The 26,561-nt window shown below is 46.2% G+C and overlaps 2 protein-coding genes across 2 annotated transcripts in view; both read left to right on the top strand.

Moving 5' to 3' along the window:
- The window catches only part of LOC135881765 (sodium- and chloride-dependent betaine transporter-like), a 90,542-nt gene extending 72,539 nt beyond the window's left edge, over positions 1–18,003 (top strand). Inside the window, exons 14-16 of the mRNA XM_065408510.1 lie at positions 15,608–15,713; positions 16,132–16,290; positions 17,513–18,003. Coding sequence (XP_065264582.1) covers positions 15,608–15,713; positions 16,132–16,290; positions 17,513–18,003 — 756 coding nt within the window. The remainder of the gene's footprint in view (positions 1–15,607; positions 15,714–16,131; positions 16,291–17,512) is intronic.
- Positions 18,004–21,232: 3,229 nt separating this feature from the next.
- LOC135892020 (sodium- and chloride-dependent betaine transporter-like) overlaps positions 21,233–26,561 on the top strand; it is a 44,337-nt gene continuing 39,008 nt past the window's right edge. The window contains exons 1-3 of the mRNA XM_065419695.1: positions 21,233–21,380; positions 24,303–24,437; positions 25,409–25,549. Coding sequence (XP_065275767.1) covers positions 21,233–21,380; positions 24,303–24,437; positions 25,409–25,549 — 424 coding nt within the window. The remainder of the gene's footprint in view (positions 21,381–24,302; positions 24,438–25,408; positions 25,550–26,561) is intronic.

Below are 26,561 nucleotides of genomic sequence, written 5' to 3'. Positions count from 1 at the left end.
ACAGGTTTCCATGCCCCATTTAGGGCTTATGTCCCACCTTCCCACCCCATTTTCATTGGCGCCAAAGTTTGGCACGGTCGGCCATTTAAAAAAATTTTGTGTGGGTGTGTTTGACTAGGGGAAGTGTTGTGTGTGTTTGTGCTTGGGTACATTTAGAGAAAAAACTTGAAAGAATAGAGTGAGAGAGTTTAAAGATGAAAAAAATTAGCTCTTTTTTACCAGAGATATGGAGCCTTCCTCACCCCCGCTCTCCACACACAGTCACACACACACACTGCCCCCCTTTTTTTTACTTTAAATTGCTTCCAAATGATAAATGCTTGCCCATGCTAAAGCATAACAGCTAATACAAACAGGCTGCCTACAAAACTGTTTCACTAAAAGCGTGATCAACATTGCCCCCTAAAACTCAGGACAGCTTTCTTACCCCCATGGCCTGATCTCTGTGGCTCTGGCTTTTATTTTTTAATTTGTTTGTCCTTGGTTTAGATTAAAAAAAATTAAAAAGGAGAAGAAAAATAGGGGCGGGGGGGGGGGGGGGCGAGAAAATTAAGTGTGTGTGTGTGTGGAGAGAGCCAGGGTGAGGAAGGCTCCATATCTCTGGTAAAAAACAGATAACTTTTTTACATAAGCTATTTTTTTCTTGTGTTTTTTGTATAAATCCAAACCTTAAAAAGCAATCTTGTTTTCTTTAATTAAAACACGTATGTAAACTCCCCTCAATTGCCAGTTTTCATATTCTTACCCAGTTGTTGTTTTGGTACTTTAAAAACATTATTTTTTAAAGGACAGGCTAGTATCTTAAGCCTTTTTACTTCACTAAACTTCTACAAAATATCCCTAAGAGGGGCCTTGTTTTGTTACAGCTCAGTCAATACTGCTTTTTCATAATAAACTTTAAAAAAACATAATGCTTCAAATAGGCCTCACTACATACAGAATATCCTTTAAAAAGGTCTTCTTTTTTTTTAAATGGAGATATCCTATCTCCTAGAACTAGAAGGGACCTTGAAAGGTCATCGAGTCCAGCCCCCTGCTTTCACTAGCAGGACCAAGTACTGATTTTGCCCCACATCCCTAAGTGGCCCCCTCAAAAATTGAACTCACAACCCTAGGTTTAGCAGGCTAATGCTCAAACCACTGAGCTATCCCAGTCAATTCTGTATTTTCATGTTAAATGTTAAAAACCTTTATATAATGAAACACTGCATATTTAGCAAGTGATAAAAGTATGGGGGGAAAGTCAAGGGGTGAGGATATTCTTTAGATAGGGTATCTCTAAGCTTCATGCAGTCATAAAGTGGTGGTTTTTGTCTTTTAGAATCAGTAAATGGAAAAAATACTTGTTATAACTTTCATAAAGTATCTTTCAATGCAATCTCACCATTTTTTAAAACTTTAACAGCATTTAAAAAGTTAGGAAAGAAGTCTGTGTAAAAAAACAAGCAAACTGAAGAAGTGACCCCTAGAGCCTTCTTAAAGCAGCCTATAGCGCATGGAGCACTGGCTAGCCTAATTAGTTTTATCTGTTTTTGAAATGTAAAGAAAGCTCCAGCTCCAGCCTGTGTTGTATTATTTTAATAAAATCTATGGACCCAAAACAAACACAGGAGCTTGTACCGGTGTCTCAGCACACGGGTTGCAAACATTTAAAAACAAAGACATTCTAATAATGCAACAAAAAAAATCATATTTAAATCTAAAAGCCCTAGGAAAATAACAGCTTACTATAACTTGCACATGAATTTGTTAAAAAGTGGGGAGGAAAATAAACTTCTCTCTGATCCACTGGATTACAAAATAAGGGGAATATGAACTAGCTGTTACTAAGGTTCTGTGGTTTTCACTCTGGCGTATTTTCTGCATGCTCTTTTTTTTTTTTAAATGGAAACACACATGTAAAAATGTTAAATAAAGGGCTCTGTCTTCATATAGGCTTGTCTTTTAAAGTGTTTATTCCTTTACAAAACTTCATAACTTTCACTTGTATTTGTTAAAAAGCAGGCAAAGAAGCAGCCTTCTTATCTCTGATCTATTGGTTTACAGAGGCTGTTTTTGCTGACCGCTGCTTTGCTGCAAAAGCCTGCTGTTTCAAACTCTCCTTACTAAAATAAATGACCAGTGCGAGCCTAAAACCTAGAGGAAAACTTTTTTATCACTATACATTACTTTTATAAACAAGTTTTCTGTGTTTTTAACCCTGGATTGTTTCTGCATTTTATTGAAACACTTATGCCCATGGGGCTAAATAAAAAAAAGTGTCTTCAGGCAGCCTGTTTTTCAAAGGGGTCTTCTTTTCTAATCCACTACCTTCAAAAGGCTGTTTCAAATGGTTCTCACTAAAAACCTTGGGGGGAAATTTTTTCTTAGTAAGGGTTTTGTGGGTTTAGGTCTGGGGTGCTTCTGCCTGCTCTATTTCATTAAAAACATATGCAAAAGGAATGTGTCTTCAGATAGGTTTGTTTTTTCATGTGTTTATTTAATAAGTTAAAAAGGGGGGGTTAGATATTACTTTAAAAACACATTTTAAAATGGTTTATCATATGTGTTGGTCAGCTTTTGTTACAGGGTCCTTGTTGTTTAGATAAGAACAGAGCAGGGGGCCTTTTCCTGGAAAAAAAACTCGGGAGGGCCTCTGGCTACATACTTTAGCTTTTTTAAACTTTTATTGTAAAAAGTTTTTATTTTATATAGTAAGCTTATTTACAGTTAAAGTTACTATTCTTTTTAGTACAAGTTTTTGGTATAATTTTGTTTTAAAAGCAGGCCTAGGGCTTTCTTGTTATGTTCTGGCCTTCTTCTCTCTAATCACAGAGGCTGTTTTTGCTAACAAGGGCTTTGCTGCAGCTTCACGGTTTTTACTAAAAAAATAACCCATTTTAGTCTAGAACCTAGGGAAAAACTGTTTTATCACTATACATTACTTTTATAAACAGGTTTTCTGTGTTTTTAAACCCCGAACTGTTTCTGCATACTTACATTTTATTAAAACACTTATGCCTCAGGGGCTGAATGAAAACATGTGTCTTCATATAGGCTTGTCTTTTTCAAGTGTTTATACCTTTACAAGACTTTCACCTCTCTCTTTTTTAAAAAGTGGGGGAAGAAACAAACTTCTTCTCTCTAATCCACTGGTTTACAGAATAAGGGGAATATAAACGGGCTGTTACTAAGGACCCGTTGTTTTAAACCTGGGGTGTTTCTGCCTGCTCTATTTTATTGAAACACTCCTGTAAATAAAAGGGATGTGTCTTCATATAGGTTTGTCTTTTAAAGTGTTTATCCCTTTACAAGACTTAACATAACGTTCACCTCTATTTGTTAAAAAGTGGGGGGAGAAACAAACTTTTTCTTCTCTTTGATCCACTGGTTTACAAAATAAGGGGAATATAAACTGTCTGTTACTAAGAATCTGTGGTTTTAAACCTGGGGTGTTTCTGCATGCTCTATTTCAGGGGTAAGCAACCTGTGGCACGTGTGCTGAAGGCGGCGCACAAGATGATTTTCAGTGGCACTCATGCTGCCTGGGTCCTGGCCATCGGTCCGGGGGGCTCTGCATTTTAATTTAATTTTAAATGAAGCTTCTTAAACATTTTAAAAACCTTATTTACTTTACATACAACAATTGTTTAGTTATGTATTATAGACTTATAGAAAGAGACCTTCTAAAAACGTTAAAATGTATTACTGGCACACAAAACCTTAAATCAGAGTGAATAAATGAAGACTTGGCACACCACTTCTGAAAGGTTGCCGACCCCTGCTCTATTTTATTAAAACACATCTGTAAATAAAGGAATGTAACTTCATATAGTTTTGTCTTTTAAAGTGTTTATCCCTTTACAAGACTTAATATAACTTTTACTTACATTTGTTAAAAAGTTTGGGGAAGAAGCAGCCTTCTTATCTCTGATCCACTGGCTCACAGACGCTGTTTTTGCTAACTATGGCTTTGCTGAAAAAGCATGCTGTTTCAAATTGTGCTTACTAAAAAATAACCCATGTTAGTCTAAAACTTTTTTGTCACTATACATTACTTTTATAACCCGGGGTTGTTTCTGCATACTCTTTTTTTTTATTATTAAAACACTTATGCCAAGGGGGCTAAATAAAGAAATGTGTCTTTAGATAGACTTGTCTTTTCAAGTGTTTATTCCTTTACAAGCCTTTCACCTCTTTTTGTTAAAAAGTTAAAAAGAAACAAACTTTTTCTCTCTGATCCACTGGTTTACAAAATAAGGGGTCTATAATCTGTCTGTTACTAAAAACCTGGGGTTTTAAACCTGGGGTGCTTCTGCCTGCTCTTTTTTATTGAAACACTCCTGTAAATAAAGGACTGTGTCTTCATTAGGCATGTCTTTTCAAGTGTTTATTCCCTTAAAAGCCTTAATATAACTTATAAGCAATATAAGCAATCTTCTTCTTCTCTCTAATCCAATGGTTTATGAAATAAGGGGTTTATAAACTGGCTGTTACTAAAAACCTGGGGTTTTAAACCTAGGGCGCTTCTGCCTGCTCTTTTTTTTTAATTACAACACATACAAAAGGGATGTGTCTTAGGTTTGTCTTTTCAAGTAATTATACCTTTGCAAAACTTAATGTAACTTTTACTTGTGTTTGTTAAAAAGCAGGTGAAGAAGCAAACTCCTTCTCTATGATCCACTGACTCGCAGAGGCTGCTTTGCTAACAGGAGCTTTGCTGCAGCTTCACATTGTTTTTACTAAAAAAAATAAATAAATAACCCCTGTTAGTTTAAAACCTAGGGAAAAACTTTTAAAAATTGTTTGTTACTAAAAGCTTATGGTTTTAACTTTTATAAAAACCTCTATGTAAAAGGGCTACATGGTGGGGAAAATGCTGGGGGTCTGTTTCTTTAGATAAGAATAAGACAGTTAAAAGGGGGGGAGAGGAGGGGAGGGGAAAGAGGAAGGAGATGGCTCTTGTTTAAAATCTTGGAACTCTAGAATTGGTTCAGGAAAATAAATTCTATGATGCTGTTGTAGAACAAACTCTGATTGGTCCGATCCAAATGTGATGATAACAAGTCTGAGAGGGTCTGAACCAGGGAAGTTGCTTCATTCTACAGAAAGACTTGAAAGGTGAGATTTCTCTCTCTCTCTCTCTCTGATTCAACCATGTGCTGCCTATCTTGCCCTTTGCAAAGGGGGCTCTCTTTTCCCTTTTCTTGCCCTGTTCTTTCTTTTAACCTCTCTTTTTTCTTAACCTACACTGGTATTGAATAGTTTAAATGCTTTTTTATTCACTTTTTTACCATGTGCTTACCAAACAGGTTTTGCCTTAGTAAATTCCCTTTTTAAACCTAGATTTTAATATTATTTAATGATTTTAAATGCTTTTTTCTTAGTACCCCTTTATAGTTTTTGGCCATGTGCTTACTAAACAGGCTCTGCCTTAGTAAATTCCCTTTTTAAACCTAGTTTTATTGTTTTTAATATTATTTAATGATTTTAAAGACTCTTTTCTTAACCTACCCTGATAGTGAGTAGCTTAAATGCTCTCCTATTCACTTTTTTACCATGTGCTTACCAAACAGGCTTTGCCTTAGTAAATGCCCTTTTTAAACCTAGCTTTTAATGTTTTTAAAAGCTCTCTTTTTAAACCTACCCTGATAGTGAATAGTTTAATTGTGTTTTTCTTAGCAACTCTTTTACCATGGTCTTACTAAACAGGCTCTGCCTTAGTAAATTCCCTTTTTTGGCTATATGTGTTCTTTTTAATATTATTTAATTCTTTTCTTAAACTAACCCTTTAAAAACAAAAATTTCCTTTTTTCTTTAAGTTCTTTAAGTTCTATCTTTCTATTCTTGAATAACCTACCAAACTAGGTCTTTACCATCCTCTCTTCTGACTCAACCTCCCCAAATAATCTTTCTTTCCTTTTTTCTCTAAACCTTACTTAAACTTTCTTTTTTCATCTTTAAACTGTCTCACTCTATTCTTTCAACCTTTTTCTCTAAATGTACCCAAGCACAAACACACACATCACTTCCACTAGTCAAACACACACACACATTTTTCAAAATGGCCGACGGCGCCAAAATTTGGTGCCAATGGAAACGGGGTGGAAAGGCGAGACATAAGCCCTAAATGGGGCGTGGAAACCTGTCAAAAATGCATGGTGATGAATACTATCGAGGTTATACTACTTAAAGCTCATTCAGAATTGACAGTGGGCAATGGCTCCTTCCAATAAGAATTACCTTGTACTTTTCAATGGTAAGTTTCATTTGCCATTTTGTTGCTCAGTGTTAAAATTTGTCAGGGTCTCATGTACCTCGAGATTATGTGGCTGAAGTGTTCAAATGTTGATGTGAACTTTAAGACAGCAGAATCCCCCTCATCTTACAACATTAACAAAACAATCACCTTGTTTGCTGGAGGGTGGGGGAGAAAATATGTGGAGGATCATCTTCCTTTTTTGCTTGTTCAGCAGAGGATTTGGATGCCCTCTCTTGGGCTCTCAGGTTCTGATGTTCAGTTGAAGTCAATGGGAGCTGCAGGTGCTCAGCGCCTTTGGAAATCTGACCCTCAACAACAAGGGTTATATTCAAAAGAGAGAGTGGGTGGTGCTTGTCCTTTGAAAATCTGCTCTCAGGACTGGTTGCTCAAGCTGCCTCGGTGCTTGGGTTCAGCAGGGCATACTGCCACTCAGATTTTCAAACCCTCACGGTCACTACCATGCGATGCTTTCTCCCTGTGCCTTGCTCAACCCGACTGAAAAGTCACTGAAGAGGCTTCTGCAAACATCTCATGGCAACATGCTGGGACAGTACAACCACTTCATCAGCACTTGAACTGATAGAAAAGCTTTTGAAACAAATTGAGGAGAAGAAGGGGCGAATTGAATACAAGTTTATAGAGATGATAATAAAACAGTTTTCCACTTTGTGTCTCTGAGGTACTTATGAATGATCTTCCCACTTCCCCATTATCCTATAAGTCAATCTAATGAAGGGTTTGTTAAATAGTGTGATATCAAATGCTACAACAACAGGCACCATTATAAATGTATGTAATAATTTCTTAGTTCTTTTCAGATGCACCCTGCAGTGTCTGGTCTGGGAGCGGTAAGCTTTGTTTAGTTCTGCGTGGGGTTATTCTTGTTAATTATTGCAATAGTGCCTAGGACTAGGGCCCCATTGTGCTAGGGGCTGTACACATACCGAACAAAAATGTGGCTAGTGAGAGAACAGAACAGCTCATTCTAGTACTGGACTTTGAAGAAGAGAAGCTTTATAGAAGTGCCATGTGCTGAATGGTGTAGCCTGTACTTACTGCTACCTCTAGGTTGTGGTCGTTTGTTTTAGTGGCTGTCTGAATTTCAATCCCCATGTGGTTCCCCATTTCTCTCACGATAAATCCCTCCGGTGAAAAGTGGCCACCTGCAAACAGTGTTTCAGGCTGCATGCTGACCCACCCAGCTGCAGTTCTTTTGTGCAGTGTCATGTGTTAAAGCAACCAGATAGGAAACTGCCCACCTGCCTTGGAAGCTGACAAACTGGTTGTTGCACACAGACAAGCTGCCTGCAGATGCAGATAAAGGCACCAGATAGAGGTGTTGAGTTTGGAAAGCTGCAATAAAAGGCATCAGCGAGCGTGGTCAGAGAATCAGGAACAGAACAGAAGAGGTGGCTGTAACACAGATCCAGGATATTTTTACAGAGCATAGAATCTTTTTAATGTAAATGGGAGGAAAACTTTACTGGTGGAGGCGCTTTCTGAAGAAGGAAAGAGACTGAGAATGATGGTCTCTGAGAAGTACCGACTGGGAGCATCTTTATGTTAATAGACTGCAGATTGCTCCTATCAAGTGACTTTTACTCCAGTTCGAGGTATTTGAGCAGTGGTGCAAGTACGGTGGTACTGTCCAGTACGCTGTACCAGTAAGATATGTATAGCTGGTATGGTGTACTGGAAAGACACAGGAGGAGCCCGCCACCAGCCCCATCCCCAGCCCTTCCATGCAGCTGCATCTCCTGAGTCCTCCTGCCTGAGGTCTGTACAACAGCACTGCCAGAGGACAGGGCGAGTGGAGTGGGGAGGCTAGGCTGAGGGTGGTACAGCAGTGTCAGATTAAAACAGAGTTCTCACTCTTAGGTTGGGTGCAGCAAGTCAGATACTTTATTATCTCTAACAATTGCGTGGAGGGAGAGAGCAAAACAGGTCTCTCACCAGGTAAACAATTACAGCAAGCATTTATACCTTTTGTTACAGATAATAATGGGCAACAGCTGCATTTTGTTTATACATAGGTCATCCTGATATCTTATTTTTCTCACCTCTATTTAGACTATAGATTACATTCCATACTTATCTAAAACAAGGTCGCAACAACTTCTCCCACAGTTCTTTCCCACTCGCCTCACACAATCCTTTTTCAAATCTTGCGTTATTAGGGTTACAGCTAGCCTGACTCTTGCTCACATAAGGGTACTGTTTGAATATGAAATCCCCTTCAAATCCCTGTCAGTTCTTTCTCTAATTCCATAGCAGCCACACCGGAGGAGCTGCCAGTGTGGGGCTGCCTGGCGGCTCCATATTCTGCTCCTTTCCCCACTGTGGTTCCCAGCGCAGTGGGAGGACAGACACACCGCCCCCTCAGCTAATGTGGGATGGATGGATCACGGGAAGGGGATGGACGGGGAGACCGTGGGGGCCCTGGTCTGGGGGCAGGGCAGGGAGGGGTAACTTGGGGAGGTCATGTGCCACCCCTTTGTGTCCATCCCATGAATGCAGCATACCAGCAAGACATGATTTCTACTTGCACCACTGTATTTGAGATAGAAAACAGGTGGAGATGGGAAAAACTAGCCTCTTAGGAGATGCAGAATGCCTTATGCTTTGTGTCTGAAAATGATGTGGCGAGGCTGCTGCTGGTACCTGAGAGTGGACAGTGTTAAAAGGAAACAAGAAACCATCCAGGGTCTCCTCTGACTGGAAAACATGAGGGAAAGGAATGAAATAGGGTCTCATGTCTGTGGGTTGTGCAGAGATTTTTTCTTAGAAGCAACAGGCAAAACAAAGGTGGTGAACTGACAAAAGGCAGCATAACTTGTGCTGCGTGATAGTGACTGGTGAGAGAGAGATAGAGATAGAGAGAAGCTGTTGCTAACTGAGTAAGCGACACAACCTTGAGCATCTGTGTCACTTGCAGCCCTGCCAGTTACTTGGGGACCCAAGAAGAGAACCTGGATGCCATCTGACATAACGAGTATATTTTTAATCTCATCTTTTTTATAGGAAAATTAGGCTACAAAGGCACTGCAGCTTGCTGTTAGTAGACAGCACTCTTTGCCATCTGTCTGCCTAGGTGTTTATCCCATGCTTGCTATTGTATACACTACCGCAGAGTCACTGCAGTTTGGTTTGGCCTATTATAGAGAGAAGGGCATCTGCAAAGTCCAGCTCCATGTCCTGATGTCTCTGAGGTTCAGGGTAGTTTTTGGTCAGGGAATGGGCATAGGGGCAGGAACTATGGGTACGGTGATGCTGCAGCACCCCCAGGTTTTACGTGGAGCTCTGCTCCCTGTCCCGTATGTGGGGTCCTGGCTCCCAGCCCCGCACCTGGCCTCTGCTCCTGGTCCCCCCTACAGGGTTCCGGCCCCGCATCCGGATGTCCCAGCTGCTGGCCCCGCACCCGGGGTCTTGGCTGCTGGCCCCAGACTCAGCCCCCTTATGCCTGTCTGGTTCCTCCCCTCCTGGAGAGACAGCCCTGCTCCCAGCCCCAGCTTTGGGGGGCAGGGTGCAGACAGGGTTAAGGGGGCTGGCTTTTTGCACCCCCACTATTAAAAATGTTCCAGCGCCACTGGGAGAGGGACCAGAACTAACTGAAACTAGAGAACCACTTTGAACCGCTATTTTTATTTGAACTGGAACTGAACCTGACCCATAATTTTGTCCTACCTACTGAACCAGAACTGAACTAGGGTGACCAGATAGCAAGTGTGAAAAATTGGGATGGGAGCTGGGTGGGGAATAGGTGTGATGGGACCCCCGGGGTGCAACTTGGGACTGTGGGACTGTTGTGCCCCCTTGACTCTCCAGCCTGGGCTTTCTCTCACAATGTTTTGCTAGTGACAAGCAGCAAACCCCACCAAGCGCTGTGATCACTTAGTCAACTACATGCAGGGACGCACCCAGCTAAATTGCATGAATGCTCTCTATGCCATTCATGAACCATACCCAGGGAAAAACCAGCAAATCTCCCCCACCCCAGTGCACGCTCATTAATTAGTTCGCCATTCCTTCAAAGGGTGGTGGACATGCCTCAGCCTGTAATCTGAGCAGATTCCCCAAGCTCTTCAGACAAACTCTCTGGTTAAGATAAAACATTAAAATAAGTTTATTAACTACAGAAAGATAGGTTTTAAGTGATGATAAGTGGTAGGCATAAAGGTCAGAAATAGTTACCTAAGAAATAAAAAGAAACACGCATTCCAAATCCTAAACGTTATCAGACTCAGTAAGTTTTGAGTCAAGCAGCTTTTCTTGCCCCACTGGATATTACAGTCAGGTTATAGTTCTTAATACACAGGCTGAATTCCCTGCTCAGCCTGAGACCAATCTCCCCAGTTCAAAGTCTTTGTCTTTCCAGCGTTCCTGTTGCCTTCAGTGCAGGTGGGGGAGGAGAGAGGAGACCCTATGATGCCACCATCCCATATTTTATATTCTCAATTCATGTCCCAGGGAAAATACTGGCCCAGGCATGTCCTGGTGGGCCTTGCTGAGTCACAGAGTTGAGTAATCCCCATTGTGTGGTGCTTACGCGACTGTGTCTTATTGAATTGTAAATCCCTTGTTTACAGTTCCCCTGCTGGTGAATGGCTGGTGATGATCATTTCACACTCGCCTAGGTGTGGGTCCCCTCTTTTGTTGCCACTAGAGAGCTAGCTGTAGATGCCTCCCAGCCTCACAACATATTTCAATAACAACCATATGGCAAAATCTTATAACTTCCTACTCACTACAGATATACATATTGTGACAGAAAAATGAGTTTCAGCAGATCATGACCTCTCATATGATACCTTACAAGGCATGCTGTGTATGAAATATCACAACCAGCTACAAATGATGAGTACTGGGGTTACAGGGTGCTATTTTAAGGTACAGTGCCTCACAATAGGCTCCTATCGGGGACAATAGGCTCCTATATAAGACAAAGCTCCTAATATCGGAACGGTCCCAATAATATCAGGACATCTGGTCACCCTAAACTGAACTGGAAAAAAAATTGGGTGACTGGTTAAAATAAAGGTCCGGCATTTTTTAAGCCCAGTGCGTTTAAACTACTGTGATCTTATTTTCAAACGAGACAGCATAATAACAAATAGGCTTGTGATTGCTACAGCAAGGCCTGTGCCAGTAGAATGAGATGAGAATACAAGGATGCTAGCCCACAAGAGTAGGGAGGGAGAGAGAAACTTAGGAGCAGCCTACCCAACCATGAACCATCTCTGAGATTCCCCCTGGGGAGAGAAGAGGTGGAATGTTACCTTGTCCCAGAAGTTAACAATAACTCTTCAAGCCCACAGGCAAAGGTATTGGCACCCCAACCCTTCTCCCCCTTAGGCAGGCCACCTCCCTCCCATCCCCAATCCCTGGGGCAGCCCCTCCCACCCTCCAGTTGCTCTCCCCGAGCTAAGGCCCATGCCCCAAACTCAAATGTATCCTGTCACTGCAGAGGTCCAATATTATGCAGCAGCAAATATTAGATGTTATATTAGTTTGCGCAAAAAAATTGTTCATAAAGACGTGTTTATTTGACAACACAAAACCAAAGTTAAATGGTGAAAAATAAAAATAGTTTCAATTTTAAGTTTCAACTCTTTTAATTTACTCGAAATTTGATCTGAACTGGTGTTTAATTTTTTTTTTTTCTTGAGTGGCTGGAACCAAAACTGAACCTGAACACACAGAATACAATTGGACCCGAACCTGAACCAAACCGAAATAAATACCAGTTTGACTCCCTGCCAGGTTAAGTTACTGGGCTGTGACTGAGGAGATCTGAGTTCCAGTCCTGGTTCTACCACAGATTTCTTGTGTGACCTTCAGCAAGTGACTGAATCTCTCTGCCTCAGTTCACTATCTGTAGAATGGAGATAAGCCTTCGTTTCTCCCACCCATGGCCTTGTCCATGTAGGGACTCTCTCTTTCTATGGTGTATGTGCAGCATCTAGCATAATGGGGCCCTCATTTAACCAGAGTCCCCTAGGGGCTTCCATAATACAAAGAGATATGAATAAAAGGAGGCTGACTCTGTGGTTTTGCTTCAGGTCCATCTCAAATAAATGAAGTTAAGCCGCCTGCTCCCAGCATCGAACAACATCTCCAATCAGCACAGACAAAAGCCTCATCCTGCGTGATGATGTGCACTGGGCTACAGCAAATTGGAGCGTAGTGAAGACTGTGACATCAAACGAGAGGCCTCTAAACTGTCTCTCTACTTCCTTGCTCTTGTGCAGAAGCATTGCGATGAAATTATTAGCTGGGTGGCCTATCTGCTGCAGATGAAGTGGCAGTGAAAGCCGCTTTGTGCGCTTGGGAAGCTTAGGGAAGGCTGTCAGGAGAAAGCTCTCAGAAATGGCTAGACTTCAGAATGACATGTTGGTAGGAGATCTGGCTGACGGTGACAGTGTGGGGGTCTGACAGGTTCCCCACCCCACTGAGCCAGAGGGAAACGCACTTGTGCTTCAGCAGTCAACAACCTGGGACAATTTAGGGATTTCTGTAGATAAAAAAAGTTTAAGGGACATCTGTGCCTAATAATAATAATACCTAGATTTTATATAGTACTATTCATCAGCTGATCTCAAAACACATTACAAAGGAGGTCAGTATCATTATCCACATTTCACAGATGGGGAAACTGAGGTACAGGGCAGGAAGTGACTTACCCAAGATCACCCAGCAGGTCAATGGCCTGGAGTGGAAACCAGGTCTCCTGTCCACTAGGCAGCACTGTTCTATAGAACTGTGGGGCTGGATCCTGTATGTTGCTAGAAATAAGAGCCCCGATCCAGCATAGCACATAAACCATGGGACCTCTAACAAGCTTAAAGTTAAGCACATGCTTAAGTGCTGCACTCAGTACCTTGCAGGATCAAGCCCTTAATAGACGTCTACAGGAATTCTAAGTTACTCTAGAATTCAACAGGGAGTGAGAGCCACACGAAGGGTTTTTTTAAACCATCCTAAAGAATTCTACAGTAGGGTAGAATTCTCTTAAACTCTACCACCCATGCTTTTACTCTTGTTGCTACAATCTCTCTTAGAAAAGACAGAATCAACTGCTTTGCTCAGGGCCCAATCCTCTTTGCATTTAAGTCAATGGGGGTTTTGCATACTGTTGTCAAAGAGAGCAGGTCAGGATGGGGCCCTCTAGCCCCCAGTCAGTTGCAGAAGTGAACTCCATCCTTGCTTTGCTATGCATGCCCATAGGAGAAAGCACATTGCCCCACAATTTATGCTGTGATTTATTTATTTGTTTGAAATGTAGAGGAAAGATGCATTATCCCAAGTACTGAGAGCTTTGTTATGAAACTTAGATAAAAGTTGCCTTCTCAGCTGTCTGCTCCTTTCTTTGCCCTGGGCCTATTATGTACAGAGAGTTAGCGTTTATCAGATCATTTTATTTGCATTGTGCAACCTGCAGACACAGTGATGATAATGTTCTCTACGGTACAGTACTGTGTCAGCTTCCCCTCTTCCCCTGCCCATTTCCCATCTCCCTTCCTTTTCCAAGCAAAATTCTATTTCATCTTCACCCTGGTGTGCATTTCACCATTAAAATGCATGGAGAATGATTGATGTTTGTCGCGTTACCCGGTTAACACACTATTAAGGCACCACCTGTTAGAGCAGCCAAAAAAAATAATGAAGTCCATAGTTATCCAATTTCACTGTGCTCTATAATTAGTCTTGCCAGGGTAATGAAGACCATGGGTGAAATTCAGCCTTGCTGTAAGCAAGAACTTACACCAGGGCTTGATTTGGCTCAGAAAGTAGGTACAAAGTAGAGAGGACCCCTCACCAGAGCCTCTCTTACCTTTGGGGATTTTGGGATCCAGCTGTAGGTCTGAGCTTTCTGGCTCAGGCCTGTCTCTAGTGGGCTGAACCGTGACACATGTTTTCTAACCCCCCCATGATTTTCTTATGAGTCTCATGATATTTGTTGTTTTTCTGACCGCCCCTGGAGGCGTTGTGATTGTAAAAAATAAATACATAACTAAGAGAGCGAGAAAGAAAGAAAGAGCTTAATTCTCACGTAATTCTCTAATTCTCATAGTTGTGGAGAAAAGCTTGAAAATGTGACCTGAGTGCATCCTAAAGACTCACAAACCAAAAAGTAAATACAAAAAAATCCCCAAATGTATTTTTTAAAAAATCATGTTTTTTATGCTAATATCACGAGTGTTTGCCTTGGCCAGACTCCTGATTTTTGGGCCCTTGGGGTTGGCAATAGTGGAAACCCTAGAGCTGATTCCTGATCCTCACTTTGCAACTTGGACCCGTCTTTGGTGCCAAGAGACCAGGACTCTGGGCAAAGTCTGTTCCATGATTCCACAAATGAGCTTTAGCCATGACTAGGATTTCACTGGGATAATTCATTAGCTGAAACTTTTCCCGTGAGCCAGTCGCAGCTGAATCTCTGTCTAGAAATCTGCGCTTAATGCAAATCATGTAAGGATCCCCCCACCCCTGGGGCCATCCTTAGGATTTATGGGGCCCTACACAGTATTATTAAACTGGTGCCCCTATGCCCGACTTGGTTCAAGCCCTGTTCGGATTGCAGCAGGCCTATGCCTGTGAGTGACCCCCACAGCAGCTGCCTTAAGTGCCTGGGAGAGTCAGGTGTTAAGGAGCAGTGCCGGATCTGCAAAAACTTTCGACCCCGCACCCAGAAGGAGCGGGACGTCCTCCTCAGGGCTCTCCTGATGGAGTCCGCCCTCCACCCAGCTTCCAAGCCGTCTGGGCAGGTTGCACCAAGTGCCTTGGCCTCTGTGCACAGCGCACCACCAGCACCCGACTCCTCCCGGCACCGTTCACCATCGCCAGTGCCGAAGAAGAAGACCAGGAAGTGCTCCCCGGCACCGAGCAAGAAGGCCTGGGGTCATCTATCAAGGGACTCGGACCTGCCCACCAGACTGCTCCAGAGCCACATGATTGTCCCTCCCTGACTGGGGCGCCCAGCCCCCTGAAAGGTCCATCACTGACTCTTGGGAGTGATATGGGACCCGCACTCCTGCCTGCACCTTTGTCAGCTCAGGCTCCCACGGCATAGAGATCGCCCAGGTCTCCATCTGCTCCGCTGACTACCCTGGTGCTGCAGGACCCGGCTCAGGCTCCCCAAGAGGGCAAACCCACCGTTAAGACCCCTCAGGGAACACGGGACCAAAGTTGGTCGCAGGACAGAAGGTGTCGATCTTTGCTGCTGTGTCAAGAGTCCCGAGGCAGATACCAATTGTGTCGCTGGTTGTCCAGGCGAGCTTCCAGATCCCCGCGGCGCTACTTTCCGGCATGGGGCCGACGCTCCCTTTACTTTTCCCGGCACCGTTCGCTGTCTCGATAGTTGTCCTCTAGACGTTGATCCTGATCACTGGCATGGTGGGAACGTTCCCCATCCCAGCACCAGTTCCCCTCTCCACGCTGCAGTTACTGTTCAGTTACGCCCATGTAACGGTCACCGGTAGGCACGACCAGCAAACAAACTCAGGCATTGACGGCTCCTCCCTGGTCGCTGGAAGGTGGTTCCTCCGGTACGGAGGGCCAGTTCAGCCCATCGCTACGGTCTCATCAATGTGGCTGGGCACAGGAGCCCGCTCCCTCGTTGGCAGCACCGCAATGGCAGCATGGCCAGTGGCAAGCGCAGTGGCTGTATTGGAGCCGGTGGGGCGTACAGGGTGTGACGATGCCTCCTTTACATCACTCCTCGGTGGCTGCGCCAGAACAGCGGGCAGCAGCCCCACCCGCACTGCACCCAGTACCGAAAGGCCGTTCTGAGGTTGGGGCAGATGAACCTGAGCCCACCCTAAAGCCTCTTTCTCCAAAGGTGGTTGAGACCCCAGTACCCCCACTGGCAGTCCAGTCTTCCTCATTGTCCTCAGATGAGGCGCTGTTGGGACTTTCTAAAGCTAGCTCGCCAAATGATTTTCGGGAGCATCAAGCCCTTCTCTGGCGTGTGGCCGAGAACTTGGGGCTTGAGGCGCAAGAGATGGCGGAGCAGGAGTACACCATCCTCAGCGTCCTCTCGGCCTCTACGCCTGGCCGAGTCGCACTGCCTGTGCATGAGGGGGTCCTCAAGATAGCCAAGTCTTTGTGGCAGACCCCCTCCTCCATTCCACCCACCTTGAAATGAGCCGGGAAAAAATACTTTGTGCTGGCCAAAGGTTTTGAATACCTTTATTCTCCCCCGCCCCTTGGCTCGCTGGTTGTTTCTACGGCCAATGAAAAGGACAAGCAGGTTCCCCCTCACCCTCAATTCCCAAAAATAAGGACACTAAAAAACTTGATTTATTTGGGAGAAAGATTTATTCTACCGCCAGCCTGCAATTTTGGGTGGCGAATCATCAGGCCCTGCTGGGCCGAAACAATTTTAATCTCTGGGACGGTCTCAAAATGTTTCAGGAATCCCTCCCTCAGGGATTGGCCCAAGAGTTTGGCACTCTGGTGGAAGAGGGCACCGTGGTGGCCAGATGCTCCCTGAAAATGGCCTGGGACGCGGTGGATTCGGTGGCAAGGGTGGTCACATCGACGGTGGTCATGTGATGTAGTTCCTGGCTCCAGACGGCAGGCCTCTCCCAGGAGATGCAGGCTGCGATCCAGGACCTCCCCTTTGATGGAGTTGGTCTGTTCTTGGATCAGACAGACACCAGACTGCACAGGCTGAAGGACGCCAGGGCTACCCTTCGCTCGTTGGGTATGCACCCGCCTCAAGCCATTCGCTTACCACAGCCTACATGTGCCTGCAACTGATGGGCCACATGGCTGTGTGCACATACGTGGTCCACCATGCCCATCTTCATCTACGACCTCTGCAGGCATGGCTGGCCTCAGTCTATATTTCCAGAACTCACACCCTGGACCGAGTGGTCATGTTGCAGAGCCACGTCCTTCGTCCTTGGACTGGTGGCTGGATCGGGAGTTGGTGTTGCAGGGGGTTTCCTTTGTGTCCCCATCTCCGTCGCTTACCTTGGTTTCAGACGCGTCAGACCTGGGCTGGGGAGCCCAGCTGGGTGAGCTCAGCACCCAGCGCCGCTGGCTTCACAGAGAATTGGCCCTTCATATCAATGTGAGGGAGCTCAAAGTGGTTTGCCTGGCCTGTCAGGCATTCTTGCCCCACCTGAAGGGCAGGGTGATGCAGGTCCTGACGGACAATACAGCCGTGATGTACTACATCAACAGGCAGGGCGGAGCCAGGTCTTCGGCCCTTTGTCAGGAAGCTCTCAGCCTCTGGGACTTGTGTGCGACATGCCATTCATCTGGCAGCCACCCACCTGCCCGGAGCCAAGAACGTCCTGGCAGATCGCCTCAGCAGGACCTTCTCATCTCGCCATGAATGGTCACTTCATCCACAGGTGGTCAGTCTGATCTTCTGCAGGTGGGAGACTCCCCAGGTGGACCTGTTCATGTCCAGACAGAACAGGAAGTGCAACGTGTTCTGTTCTCTGCTGGGCAGGGACAAGGGCTCCCTGTCGGATGTTATCTTGATTCTGTGGTCGGGAGCGCTCATGTACGCCTTCCCACCAGTGCTGCAAATACACAGAGTCCTGCTCAAGGTAAAGCAAGACAAAGGATTGATCATTCTCATAGCCCTGGCGTGGTCTCATCATCACTGGTTCAGCATGCTGCTGAGTCTCTCGGCAGCCACCCGGCTGCAGCTGCCTCTTCGACCGGATCTCCTGTCACAGAACTATGGCAACCTGCTGCACCTGAACCTGGTGTTGCTGCACTTGACGGCTTCGCTGCTGCATGGTTAAGTGCGGACGAATGGGGGTATTCTGCTGGTGTCCAGCAGGTCTTGCTGGGCAGCAGAAAACCGTCCACCAGGGCCACATATGTGGCAAAGTGGAAGCGGTTCATGTGTTGGGCCACGGACCAACACATTCGTGCAGATGAGGCTGTGCTGTAGGACATCCTGGACTATTTACTGCACCTTAAGCACCAGGGTCTGTCTCTATCTTCGATCAAGGAACACCTGGTGGCCATTTTGGTGTTCCACCCTCTGCTTCGAGGCGGGTCAGTCTTCACCCATCCCATATCGGGGAGTTTCCTGAAGGGGTTGTAGCGCCTTTACCCGCATGTACAAGACCCGGTCCCCCCTTGGGACCTGAATCTTGTGCTGTCCAGGCTCATGTGCCCCCAACTTCGAATCCTTGGCTTCCTGCTCCCTCCTGCTTCTCTCCTGGAAGGTCTCTTTTTTGGTTGCTATAACTTCGGCCTATAGGGTGTCCGAGATCAGGATGCTCACGTCGGAGCCACCCTAGACGCATAGGTGCCAACTTTTCCCGGTGCGGGTGGGTGCTCGGGCCCCCTGGCCACGCCCCGACTCCACCCCTGGCCCGCCCATGCCCCGCCCCCATTCCAACCCCTTCCCCAAAGTCCCCGCCCTAAGTCCGCCCCCTCCCTGCCCCTATTGGACTTCTTCCCCAAATCCTCACCCCGGCCCCGCCTCTTCCCCGAGTGCGCTGCGTTTCCCCTCCTCCCCCCTCCCTCCCAGCACTTGCCGCCATGACACAGCTGTTTTGCGGCGGCAAGTGCTGGAGCTAGGGGGAGAAGCGGCGCGCTCAGGGGAGGAGGCAGAGCGGAGGTGGAGGTGAGCTGGGGCAGGGCGGGGAGCTGTCGGTGGGTGCAGAGCACCCACCAATTTTTCCCCGTGGGTGCTCCGGGGCTGGAGCACCTCCGGGGCTGGAGCACCCATGGAGTTGGTGCCCTATACCTGGATGGTCTTCTACAAGGACAAGGTCCAGCTGCGTTAACACCTGGCCTTTCTGTCCAAGGTTGTCTCCCAGTTCCACACTGGTCATGACATTTACTTACCAGTTCTTTGTCCAAAGCCTCATGCAAAGGATGAGGAGAGCAGGCTGCATACCTTGGACATCAGAAGGGCGCTGGGCTTCTACATTGATAGATCAAGGCCGTTCTGTAAGTCAACACAGTTGTTTGTTGCTGTCGCTGACAGGATGAAAGGTTGCCCAGTGTCAGCCCAGAAAATCTCATCTTGGATCACGGCCTGCATCCGCTATTGCTACGAGCTGGCAAGGGTGCTCCCGCCAGTGATCGTGATGGCTCATTTGACTAGGGTGCAGACGTCATAAACTGCCTTCCTGGAGCATGTGCCGATCCAAGAGATCCAAGAGACCTGGTCGTCTGTCCACATGTTCGCGTCACATTATGTGTTGATCCAGCCGGCGCGAGATGACACTGGCTTTGGCAAAGCAGTGCTGCAAGCTGTGAGACTCTAAACTCTGAGCCCACCTCCGTTCATTCTGCTTGTGAGTCACCTAGAATGGAATTGACATGAACAAGCACTCGAAGAAGAAAAAACGGTTACCTACCTTTCGTAACTGTTGTTCTTCGAGATGTGTTAGAATCATAGACTTTAAGGTCAGAAGGGACCATTATGATCATCTAGTCTGACCTCCTGCACAACGCAGGCCACAGAATCTCACCCACCCACTCCTGTAACAACCCCCTAATCTATGTTTGAGTTACTGAAGTCCTCAAATCGTGGTTTAAAGACCTCAAAGTGCAGAGAATCCTCCAGCAAGTGACCCGTGCCCCACGCTGCAGAGAAAGGCGAAAAACCCCCAGGGCCTCTGCCAATCTGCCCTGGAGGAAAATTCCTTCCTGACCCCAAATATGGTGATCAGCTAAACCCTGAGCATGTGGGCAAGACTCACCAGCCAGCACCCAGGAAAGAATTCTCTGTAGTAACTCAGATCCCGCCCCATCTAACATCCCATGTACATTCCATTTCTCACCCTCCTACCCCTCTGTCAGAGTTGTTGGCAAGAAAGAACTGAGAGGGCATAGGGTCAGCGGTGCCTGATATATAGCGGCATGAGCGCGGCACTCCAGAGGGCGCCACAGCCAGCTCTACAGGTACCGCTAAGGCAAAAATCTCTGACGGCCGCGCACATGGGAACATGCACACCTAGAATGAGATGGACATGAGCAACACATCTCGAAGAACAACAGTTATGAAAGGTAGGTAACTGTTTTTTTTCTCTTGTTATTGAGGGAGACTTAGGTCAATGGAGTGTGTTTACATTCTGCTTCCATGACATGCTATGATGTAATAAGCTGTGTTGGCTAGTGGGTCAAAAATAGTAATTCAGGACTCCTGGCAATGTCTGGAAATAGGACAATAGGATTTTCCATACTTGTTTAGACACTTGATCCATCAAATTCACTATCCTGCCTCTGACAGTGGCCAGTATCAGGTATGTTACTTGAGAGGAAGGCAAACACCCTGTAATTCACCTGGTCAATTGTACAATATTGCACACTCTGCGGGAATTCTTCCTGATCCCCATGGATGTTTTGATCAATGTATCTCCCCACAGCATTTACTTTGATTGCTTTTCCCTTTCCTGGAATTATTGGTCATAAAATTATATCCGGACATTTAACAGGGCCGCCCAGAGGATTCAGGGGGCCAGGGGCAAAGCAATTTTGGGGGCCCCTTCTGTAAAAAAAAGTTGCAATACCATAGAATACTATATTCTCATGGGGGCCCCTGTGGGGTCCGGGGCCTGGGGCAAATTGCCCCACTTGCCCCCCCCTCTGGGCGGCCCTGACGTTTAAAAAAGGTTTTGTCATCAGCGACAGGGACGCTATTGGGAATAAGAGGATGGGGATGAGGTAGGTCTAGTCAAAGGGAGGTGGAGATGAAGGTGGGGCCAGGATTCCATTTCAGCTGACGAATCAATTTAGTTCCAACTTTTAAGGAACAGCCCTTCCATGGTGCAGCTAGTTCTCAGATGGAGTTTCCCTGGACTACGCTGGGAACTGCCCTGAGCTGAGGCTTCTGTCACAACAATACAAATGTGTCCAATTGGGTGGCTGAGTCCCTTCCAGGCTCATTTCACCTGTGTGTCCTGTAACAGCTTCTTACAGTCTGTGTTCTGTTTTCCCTCCCAGTTTCCCCTGCTCTGTTGGGCCTTGGAGAGTAAAGCATCTGTGGAGGCTGAGCCCCATGGGGGCATGGTGCTGCTCGAAAAGGAGAAGCCAGAAATGGAGCCAAGAGGCCAGTGGAATAATAAAATGGAGTTTATGCTCTCCATGGCTGGGAAGATCATCGGCCTGGGCAATGTCTGGAGATTCCCTTATCTCTGTTACAAAAATGGAGGTGGTAAGTCCATAAAAGCCCAGTTTATGTGAGATGTTGGCCCAGGAATATGAGCACCAGAGCAGACACTTTCATCCATTCATATATACACGCCCATACATAGAGAGCACGCCCACCCCCCGTACCTCCAGTGAAGCAATCTCACAGCGAGATAAGCTGAGCTGTGGGAGACAAATCTCACTCCACAGGTGGATGCTCAGAGTAGCTCTGCCAGATGGAGAGGAGCAATCCAGCTTTCAGTAGGCTCCCCGTTTTAATAATGGATGAACCTCTAGGTTTGCCATTTGTAGAGGCAGCCAACAGGTGAGATGCTTATCTAAAATACAGCTGAATTATCAGAACCTTTTGGGGCTCCATCCGCCCGGGAACCCACCCTGTCAGTTTCCCCACCCAACAGTCCCTGGGACCCTTCCTTCCCAGCCCCCATGCATTCTCCCTCCTCCCAGCTATTCCCAAGCTCTCTCTGATCACAGCTGATCTTCTGGCAGGGGAAAACACTTTGTTGCTGTTATCTCCTTCAGGGCCTGGGCTCCTCCTCAAGGGCACTTGGGCAACTGCCCCCCTATCCTGTATGTTCTGTGAGCCAGGTGATGCTCCTGTCCCCACTAAACCCACCCTTCAGGCCTGACTGGCCCATGATTTCACAGTACTTTGGTATTTCTGGTAACCCTGACAGGAAAAAACACTTATCCAAACAGAGGTGTGTTGTCCCCAGAGAATTCTAAAACTGAGTAAGGTCACCGGATTTTCAAAGCCAAAGGGCAAGGCACTTGTCCCAGGGGTAAAGATGAATTTGAGGAGCTTCAGGAGGGTGTGCCTGGGAGGATGAGAAAGGAAAGGACACTTCTACCTCTTCCCCGGTAATAGATCGATAAGTAGGTAACCCCTGGCCAGGGGAAACATTCCCACAGAAAGAGTTCATCCCCCTTCACTGCTGCTTCTTGTGTGACTTGTTTAATTCCTTAGTCCAGTAAAACTGCAGTAAGATCTTTTACATGGTTAAAAATGAGATTCTCTAGTGACCGTAAAATGAAAGAGTGGGGGGGTGGGAGGAGGGAGGGGAAGATAATTGAACATCACCAGTTTGTTTATAAAAATGGTTGGACTTTGGTTTATTGAGGAAAACTAAAATAACACACCTTTTGCTCCCATTCCACGGTCAGGTCCTGAGATAATGTTTACAGTCATATATACCACTCCCCCTTTGACTTCCCAGTCAGTAAAGGCCAGGTCACAGTGACCTTGCATTTGGGTCTCTTCTGCCAGGTGAAACAGGAGTATCAGGATTGATAATCCTTGCAGTGTCTATCCTGACCAGTGTCACTGAAAAGGCTACTTGCATACTTTCTGTTGCATTAAAAATTACTAAATTATTTGCCTCAATGATTATTTCTAATGTAGCTGTAACATATCAGGCTATGATCTTGTTAGGTCTCTCAAACTGACCACAATTAGGTCTGGGCAAAACTTGGCTGGGAGACTACCACAGAAAATTCAAGATGCTGCAGAAAGTGGTTTTCACGTTCTAGTACAAAGCACCCTTCCCATTGAGACCCAATGGTTCAGAATTGTGTTGGGGGTCGGCTGACCACTTGTACAGTCATGAAAGCGTCCATGTCATTTTTTGCAAAAATAGATGTTAACCCTGGTATCCTGGCTAGCACTTTGGGAACTTCAGAACGGAAAGAAGCTTTATAAATGTAAGGTGGCACTCTTATAAATGATTATTGATTACACTGATCAGCCACTAGGACGATCAGAATCAGAAAACAGGGTATGGGATCTCTCTAAGGATTCATCTAATCAAGTACTGGATAATACTGTTGTCTCAGAAGAACTCTGACAGAAGGTCTTTTATGTGGCTGTGAAAGGAGTAGCTGCCTTTAGCTGAATACGTACAGGATCTATGTTTCCTACTTCATGAACTTGGACTGATCCTGTCTAGATGTGAAGGGTCTGCTGGCCTTACGTCCCCTGCAACTATAATACATCCGTGTTTAGGGAACATTTTGATGTTGCTCTTTATTTTAACATTATTGGCATAAGAACAAGGAGAAATGTTCTTTATTTAGACCCAATTGTTAGTTATCCATAATGGGAAGGAATGTGGGTCTGCATGACTGATTCTGGCAAGGGAGAAACAGATCTAAGAAGAACCAGATTTGCTTTTGAGAGAAGGAGCCCAAATCTTTCTTCCAAACATCTGTGTTTTTATCAGAGGACTGGGGCAAAGGATGGGAATATATTCACTTATCATTTGTTCCTTGTGTCTGATGAGGCCCTGAGGGCTGTTGTTTCAACCAGGAGAATGGTATTTGCCTGCCTTATGTCTGCCATTTGACTGGGGTGGGTGGGTTCTGAAGTGTGGAGTCCAGCTGCTCTCTTTGGAAAGGCAAATTAGGAGATGGGAGAAGGAAAGGCTGGAGACTAAACCAAGACCCTGGCAGCAGTTTAGAATCAACTGGAGAGAGCTGTCCTGTGACTGCTGGGTAAGGAGGACCCAGTTTGCATACAATAAGATTTCCTTTTATCGTCCCAAACCTTTGCTCAAACCGGTTTTAAGGGCTGGAAAAGTGGTAGTCAACGTTTATTTTCTGTGGCTTTTTTTGTCTTCTTGCCATTCTGCTCTTCCAGGTTCTGGCCAGGACCAGACGCAGAAGTGCTGAAATAGCACGAGGACGGGGGTGCTTGTGGTATTTCCAGGACAAGAAGAAGAAAGCTGAGAGGCTGTTCTCTTGCAAGATCTGCACAGTTTTGCAGGCCCACCAGGTCCATTTAGTTCAGTTAGACATTTACATTCAAGGGTGTTTACCTGAGCCTTGATGGTACATCTCGCTTGTTAGTGTACCTGGTAATGGGTGATGATGATAATGTCGAGTAGTAAAGATTCTTCCATTTGCTGCTTCTCTCTCTCTCTCTCTGCAGGTGCCTTCTTTATCCCCTACCTCATCTTCCTCTTCACCTGTGGGATCCCAATGTTCTTCCTGGAGACAGCGTTAGGACAGTACACCAGCCAGGGAGGGGTCACCGCCTGGAGGAAGATCTGCCCTCTCTTTGAAGGTGAGTCAATGAATGGGTTTCTTGGGTCCACGATGGAATTTCTGCGTCTCATGGGTTTTTGTGTGAAAAATTTCAAAAGGTCTAGTTCTTGTTCTGAAGCAGAACAAAAAGAAATGATAAAACCTGGACTTTTTTTGTGAAATGGAATTCTTGTTTTCTGGACAGCTCTACTTTAAAACCGCAGAGAATTAATCTCAGAACTATCCTGAAGTTTTATAAAAACAACAAGGAGTCTGGTGGCACCTTAAAGACTAACAGATTTATTTGGGCATAAGCTTTCATGGGTAAAAATGCATCCGAAGAAGTGAGGTTTTTACCCACGAAAGCTTATGCCCAAATAAATCTGTTAGTTGTTAAGGTGCCACCAGACTCCTTGTTGTTTTTGTACATACAGACTAACACGGCTACCCCCTGATACCTGAAGTTTTATGATCTCCATTTTACAGAGGGGGAAACTGAGGCACAGAACGATTAAGTGATTTGCTCAGAGTGGCATTTGCTAATATTGGCAGAGCCAGGATTAGAAGCTACCTCCTAGAATCATAGAAGATTAGGGTTGGAAGAGACCTCGGGAGGTCATCTAGTCCAACCCCCTGCTCAAAGCAGGACCAACCACAACTAAATCATCCCAGCCAGGGCTTTGTCAAGCTGGGCTTTAATAACCAATAACGATGGAGATTCCACCACCTTCCTGACCCTATGCTTTTGCTCTGGCCCCATTCTTTGGGTGTGGGATGTAATTAGCAGTGAAAACCCTTTTTATTTCTGATTTCTCCACCATGATGAACCACATCTGGATCTCCCACCCTCAACCTGAGTCTTACAGGATTCTTTGGTGAACCAAATTGCTCATTAATCTGCCCTGCCCGCAACTCCTGTGGGACGGCCTATGGCACTATTTGAAGCTAAAGTCTGATATATTTGGGGCTAGCCTGGGGCCATTTTGTAACTCCTGTCACTTTCCCTCTTAGGAATTGGATACGCCTCACAAGTCATCGAATCCTATCTGAATATCTACTACATCGTCATCCTATCTTGGGCTATCTTCTACCTGTTCAGCTCCTTTACTGCTGTGCTTCCCTGGGCCACCTGTAATAATCCTTGGAACTCAGGTACAACTTCAGCTAGTCTGCTTCTGGAAAGAGGATCTGGGTTTGAAAACTTTCCATCAAAACTGCTTTTTGACAGAAAATTGGGTATTTGATTAAACACATTTTTCTTTGCACTGTTTGCTTTATGTGGAAAATTTTGAATTTTCATTGAAATATTCAGCTGAAAACTAAAATATTTTGATTTCAAAATGCAGTTGTGGGCCAAATGGGTGTTGTTTGGTTTCCTCATGTGCAGGGCTGGATTTACACCTTGCATGCCCCTAGGCAGGGTCCGCACACCTTCCCTGGTGTCTGGGCAGCTGTGGGGCCCCCTGGCTCTGAGCCCCCCCCCCCCCGCACAGGGGCTCGGAGCTCCAGAGTCTCCTGCCACCCATGACTTGGCGCTCCTGGGCCCCCACTGCCTACGGAGGCTGTGAGCAGCGGGGGCTTCCCCCCCCCCACGGCAGCCAGGAGCAGCAGGGTCCCCCCACCGTATGTGGCAGCTCGGAGATCCGGGCAGTTGGGAACTGTGGCAGATTAGTCACTGGGCCAACGGGGCCCATGCCCAGGGGTCCTGGTCAACTAGGGGCCCCTGGAAAAATGGGTGCTCTGGTGCCCTGACCTGTTCTGCTGTCCACCCCGGCACTCCTGCTTGGGTGCGGGCTCAGGGTGCGGGGGCTTGCCCCACTCCTCCCACCCACCCGGAGCTCTTGATGGGGAGCGAGAGAAGCCCCCTGCACCCTGACCCCTCTCCCCAGCAGGAGTAGTGGGGTGGGGGGGGGAGGCGGGGCAAACCCCCGTGCTCTGACCCCATTTCCCCAGCAGGGCTGGGAGGGACTGCAGGTGTAAGGGGTGGGGAGTGTCCCCCACTTGCTCTGGCCCAGAGCCCCACAAACCCCTTATCCGCCTCTGGCGGGGAGCACCAGGGGTCTCCGCTGCCTGGCAGCAGACGGGAACTGTGGGGTACCCTCACAGTGGCTCGGAGCTCCTAACCATTGCGGGCAGTGGGGGTACTGCCATTTTTAACTTTTAG

The sequence above is a fragment of the Emys orbicularis genome, chromosome 1, assembly GCF_028017835.1.
Source record: "Emys orbicularis isolate rEmyOrb1 chromosome 1, rEmyOrb1.hap1, whole genome shotgun sequence".
Taxonomy (NCBI): Eukaryota; Metazoa; Chordata; order Testudines; family Emydidae; genus Emys; species Emys orbicularis.
This window is presented reverse-complemented; position numbering and strand designations above follow the sequence as displayed.